Here is a 6,403-nt window from a genome sequence, read left to right on the forward strand (position 1 = left end):
CTTCAGCACCAGGAACCGCGTAGATTTGGGCTCTGTGTTGGTGCAAAAGAAACCCTTTGAGACACAAAGCCGGGTCAACCTTAACTCTGAAAAACAGTCTTCTGCATCAAAGTCATGTTGCAGGAAAACTAACACTGCATCTGCCCCAACAAAGGAACCTTTTTTTGTTTTGACTCCGAGCAAACCATGAACCTTCCCTGTGTGCCTTGTGTCAAGCGTCTTGTGATCATGTCCAAAATAGAAAAAAAAGGCAACAAGAAAGAACAAAAGTTATATAACTATATATATATATATGTATATATGTATATATGTATATATGTATATATATATATATATATATATATATATATATATATATATATATATATATATATATATATATATATATATATATATATATATATATATATAAAGAGAAAGACCGTCGTAAGTGTTGAGCGATAGATTTGTCAGTTTGTGTTTTTCTTTGGAACATTCGTCACTGCTCGTGGCGACTTGTGCAAACAGTTTGTATTCCACCTGAGATCAGAGAAAGTATCAGCAGTGTCGTCCACTTGTTGCTAAATGAGGCCAAAGGCAAAGCTTTCCATGGGTAAGCACTGTCACACCTGTATGCTGCGTGTAGCCACAATAAGCCGGGTTGTTTATTGCACAAACACGGGAGCACTCGCACTGCTCGTGTGTTTACCTGTAAACAGGACAGTCATCGGCAGAGGGGGGGTGGGGTGTGACTCGATGGGTGGGTGGGTGGGTGGGGGTTAATTAACGTTGTTTTGATCTGTCCCACCGCAGTTCTTAAAAACCTCGACACTGCCAATGTGGGACAAAATAAACCCGCTCACAAGGTTCTTCTTTCAGTGGAAAGAGGTGAAATCACGAGTCTCCCAATGTGAGATGATTTTGATGAGGTGATAATCACAAGACTAAGACCAGATAAACATGATAATTGTGTTCCTGTAAAATGGTTAAAAATACCGCGTCAGCCTTTATTATAAATATCAGCAGCAGCAGCAGCAGCAGCAGCAGCAGCTGAGAGATAATCCAAGTGAGGGCTTTCTGAATATTCTTTGTATTGGGGAACATTTCTGCATTAATTCCTTGGTGATATGAAATAGATCATCACTGAATAAGCCGGCAGGGGCAGCTCCAATAGACCAAAGTGTTTAATGGGAGACGTGATTCTACAAAAACCTGTAGGTGATTTGTTCATCCCACTAATAAGATATCTTGATCAAATTGTCTTGGAGTTGGCATCTTCAAATCTGCTACCATGAACTTAAAGAAACACAAAGATAAATGGTACTAAATAAGTGATTTAGTGTGTCTTTACGTTTCTGTAATTTCTGTCTGCCATTAAACATTAAACATATTCTGAGGGCGTCCGTCCAGCAGCCTGACTGCACGGCTGTAGAAACATGTAACGCTGCATTACATAAATGACATGATGTACATGATAAATGACAAATAGCTTTAGCTGGAAAGCTACATAATCTAAATTCTTCAACAACAACAAAAAAAAAAAATAGAGTTGCCATGTTTTGCAGGTTTTAAGCACGATGTAGCATGAACCAAAAGTATATTTCTTCAACAGATAGTAGAAGTAAGAAAAAACTAAGTGTATTTATTGGAATCTTAGGTGGCAAAAGAGAGACAGTACATGAGGCAGCTACAGCTCTGGCAGAGTTTTGCAGCAGTTCTCTGAGACATGCAGCTCATTGTTCTGTTGCTGCTGCTGTATGAACTCTGAGGTTTCCTCAAGAATCTGCCCGGGGATGTGGAAGTCAGCTGGCGTGTTCTGCTGAACAGCTGATCCCTGAAGGCCCTGGGTCTCCGGCTCCTCCGGGCTGGCTCTGCTGTGAGAGTTGCATGGCTCCAGATTGCACCCGGTGCCCTGGAGGAACTGCAAGAAGTTTTCTTCAATAGAGGCCTCTCGGCTGGGCAGCTGCTCCCCCTCGCCGGGCCCCGCCCGCTTGAAAAGGCAGGCCAGGTGGCGGCCCAGCTCCTGGCGAATCTGCCGGTTTAGGCAGCCATAGAAGAAAGGGTTGGAGGTGAAGCAGAAATAGCCAATCCATGTGACCACATCCTCCAGCGGCGCCAGTGAGGCCGGCGAGTTAGACACCACCGCCGAGTAAAGGTGGAAGGAGAAATATGGCAGCCAGCAGCAGAAGAACTGGCCTCCCACTGCCACCAGAACTGCCGCGGCCTTCCCGCCGCTGAAGGTCCTTTGGGGCGTGGTGCGGGCGCCAGTTCCCCCAAGGCTGGCCGCCATCGTGGAGTGACTGCTGACGGAGTCGGACCGCTGCCGCGGCGTGTCCATCCACGTGGGGAGCGGCCCGTGCTGCATGGCTGCCACTCGCGCCACCTTGAACATGTTGCAGTACACCACCAGGATGATCAGCATGGGGCACAGGAAATAGATGAACGTGAAGAAGACCATGAAGAGCAGGCGTGTGGTCCTGCCTCCCGCCCAGTGGAGCGAGCAGTGCCTCTGATCCGGAGCGAGGACGGAGGGAGTCCTCAGACCCTGGCTCCCCTGGAGCAGCCATCCCAGCAGAGGCAGCAGCGACATGATGACGGCTTTTATCCAGATTCCTGCGAGCACCGTCACCACCACGGCCACCGTCATCTTCACCTCGTGACGCATGGGGTGGACGATGTAGTAGTAGCGCTCCACGTTGATGGCACAAATGGTGAGGATGGCGGCGCTCACTAGACACACGCTGAGGCAGAGGTAGCTCCGACACAAGGCCTCGTCCGCCGGGATCCGGTCCGACAGCATCCCCAGAGGCATCAGCACCAGAGCGGCCAGCAAGTCCACCACGCACAGGTGGAGCACAAAGGCAAACTTGCGCAGATGTGGCGTTTTGGTGAGGACGACTATCACGGCCAGGTTCCCCGCCACTGCCAGCATGTCCATGATGACCATAGCGCAGAGCGCCAGGGACTGGTTGACGTCGATCCCACTGTGGGAGCTCGTCACGGGCGAGTTCACACCGGAGACGTTCGGCTGTGGAGAGGCCGGAAACAGGGAGAGAGAAACGTTCCAGGAGGGGCTCGGTGCGACGGGACGCTCCATGAGAGGATGGGAGAGAGAGGAGAGAGTCCGCTGAACTTCACGGGCCCATCACCCATCCTCCCCCGTCGCAGGGCGTCAACTAGGAAGCTCAGGCGGCGTTTTGTGCCATGGCAGCTGGAATCTTTGTGGCCCTCAACCTCGGAGACTTTAGCCCAGAGCTCTGCAGACGATCACACAATCTTTCACTGTTGTCCTGGAAGAGATTAAGATTTCTCCCTCTGATACGCTGCTCATTTGGAAAGATCTGAAAAACAAAAAACAGAGAAATCCTTTAGATTTAGGGTTTTTCGATATTTTATCTTCTTCAGCCAAGTTGCAGTGACCCCAACAAATGGCCGCCGTCGGTCATAAACAGCCTGTTTCCTGCTGAGCCTCATTCTGCGAGTATCAAAAATACAGAGTTAAGTTTTTCTCTTCGAAAATTTGAATGTCTCTCTATTCTCTCCTTGCTGTGTGACAAACATTTGCACTGTGTTGTAAGTAGGTCGACAAGTGATGGTAAAACAAGATCTAGCTGCTGAGGACCTCACAAAAATGACATAAAAAGTGAAGTAGATATCTGAAAATGTGATCGTTTCATGGAAACGGCACCAGCAACTCAACATGCCTGAGTTGTAATACAGTCTTTAAAATCCATTACTACTTTTCAGCTGCAGCTTTAAAGCTCTTTTGACTTGATTCGGTCTGCACTTCGCGTGTAGCCAGGGCCGTGATTTACGGCATATTTTACATCTGCATCCTCAGATGTGTGTTTTGAGGGCAGCCAGCACCCCAGGGAGAGGCTAAAAGCCCAGACCAGACCATATGTCCCCCTTTAACAGAGTGAAGAAGCAAACTGCAAAACTCAGCATTACACATTCCCTGCTCTCTCAAGTGATGCAGAGGAAAGATCAATATCTTGACATGTTTCCTGTAATTTATAAAAGATAGTTAGAGAGTTTCTACATTAATTTCTCAAAGAAACTTGCTAAAGTGATCTATGGAGTATGTGAATGATCGCAGAAGTCCTGGAGCGGAGAGGTTTGGCTGTTTGACACAGTGTTTACTGTCATAACCTCACCTGGACACAACCCCACACACTGGTGAAGCCGTGGAGCGACTGCAATGCTTTTGGTACATTTCCATATGCTGCAGGTGCAAGTTTTCCATTTCATAAGTGTGACTGCTTTCATCCCCGCGAGGCGCCTGACAGACATGTGTAAGAAGGTGGCCTTTTCCTCAATAGGTCAAAGGGTTACAGTCACCTTCAGCCCAGTTAAACAAACCTGTAAAGAACCTGGGAGCTCCTCATACATATATTATCAGCACTTTTTAGAAATTCAACTGGTGTTTTACTAGTTTAATCAAGTGTAAATCTGCCAAAGAGAACTATTTTGGCATTGATTGAAGGAAACATGGATTTTTGAAATCCTATTTATTTTAATCAAATCCATTTTCAGCCTTGCAGTTTGTGGTCAAACGGACTAAGGAGCAGTAAATAGAGCGCGCAAAGCTCCAATCTGAGGCTGTGCTGAATCTCTGACTGCTGACCGGGGAACATATGACCCCATCAAATGCACATGACACTATGTTTACTGAGACGAGAAAACTAGCCTGTTGTTCTCATGCCCCTCTCATTACGAAGCATTTACACCCACGACAAAAGAAGATTTGACAACAACAACAACAACAACAACAACAACACGAGTCTGCACCTTGTCCTCAATACGGATCCACACTGACTTGACGTGGGACACACTGCACCCCTGAGTCAGATCCCACCCGTGACCCACTGTTACAGCATCCCAACTTACACATAAAATCGCACACAAACTGACACGCGCGCCTCTCCTGACGCGCTGCGTAACGAGCGCAAGTATGGCTGTAACTGTGCGCGCGGATGAGCAGGTGACATACCTCAGTGTGGAGAGGGTCGCTTCCTCCGCTGCAGGTTCACAGTCTGCTGAGGCATAGCCGACCTGTTTCGCTCTCTCTCACCCACACACACACACACACACACACACACACACACACGGCTAACACACACGCACACACATACACACACCACGTCACACGGGGGGGGGGGGGGGGGGGGGGGAGGAGGGGGAGGAGAGGGGCCGCTTCTCTGTCTCCTCCTCACCTGGCCTCTCTCATCTCGTCATCTGGCTGACCACCCTCTCCTCTCCTCTCCTCTTCTCTCCTCTCCTCTCTTCCCTGCGGAGCGCACACCTCCGTCCGCTGCGTGCGCGCTCACCTCCGGCCAGGTCTCCGGGTGCGGGTGGGAGCCTCGGACAGGGAAAGACATGGAGTTTATGGCAAGCGAAGAGGAGACGGGCTCTGTCTTGCAGGCTGTGGCTCACAGAAGGAGGACAATCCCCCACCTCGCACACCTATCACATGTACCGATGTGCGCTCTGAGCCAAACTGCGGAGGCAGCGGGCAGCACCATGCAGCCAAGCCGCCCCCCCTCCCACCCCAACCTCCCCTCCGCGCTCCACCGGGTCTTAGTGCCTCGTCCACACATGACGGGCTTCCTCTGCTTCTCTCTCCCTCCATAAGTATTCTGGCTGCAGGTCACACTGGGTTCAGATGATAAGAATTAGGAGAGAGTTAAAGTCTCCCTCAGCTTTAGTCTAAGTCTCATGTCTCCTCGTGCTTAATCTAGAAAGGGCTGGATTAATGATCTAGTGGTTTATATTAATGAGCACAGGACACGTCGCACCTACTGAGCCTAATTGAAGAACAGAGGTCAAAGGGTACTAGAAATCTGCACCCTGTACATCTGATAATAAATAGTACTCTTTTCCAAATCCACTCAAAGCATGTTTCTTGCTATTCGCATTTAATTGTATTCCATTCAATTCACCTGTATTAGATATTTACTCTCAAAGAACATTTCTCAAACAAGCAATATAGGCCATTAAAGTTACATTACTTCAATTCTGTAAACAGAAGTAGACAAAACCTCTCTCTGTAACAAAAAAATACACATCAAATGTTTTGACTATTAATTCAAATCACTGAAGTTGTGTGGAAAACTAAACGACATGCTGTCGGTCAGGGGTGTCAAACATGCGGCCTGCACAATGATATTGAGAAAAGTAAAAATTCCCAAGAATATACTGGCTGGAATTTTTCAATGAAATTGACTGATGTGACTAATTTATCTAGCAAGGATGTCAGTGTTTTCCTAAAATCAGCAGACACCAGTGAAAAAAGGGACATTTCCCTGTGCTGAGCATCAATAAAATAAATGACGTTTTACTCATTTTGTCTTTCTCAGTGTCAATTCCTTCAGCTTTTCTTTAAAAACCAAATGTCATCGTTCAAAACAAAAAGGCAAACATT

At 47.6% G+C, this 6,403-nt stretch overlaps 1 protein-coding gene across 1 annotated transcript; it reads right to left on the bottom strand.

The window, feature by feature from the left end:
* Positions 1–745: 745 nt before the first annotated feature.
* Positions 746–5,471, bottom strand: gpr61 (G protein-coupled receptor 61). The gene is made up of 2 exons (XM_080468539.1): positions 4,973–5,471; positions 746–3,320 (listed from the first exon to the last, which is right to left on the bottom strand). The coding sequence occupies exon 2, from the start codon at positions 3,074–3,076 to the stop codon at positions 1,667–1,669; it is 1,410 nt and encodes a 469-aa protein (XP_080324665.1). The 5' UTR covers positions 3,077–3,320; positions 4,973–5,471; the 3' UTR covers positions 746–1,666.
* Between the last annotated feature and the right edge of the window lie 932 nt (positions 5,472–6,403).

This window comes from Lipophrys pholis (genome assembly GCF_963383615.2).
Source record: "Lipophrys pholis genome assembly, chromosome: 8".
Classification (NCBI taxonomy): Eukaryota; Metazoa; Chordata; class Actinopteri; order Blenniiformes; family Blenniidae; genus Lipophrys; species Lipophrys pholis.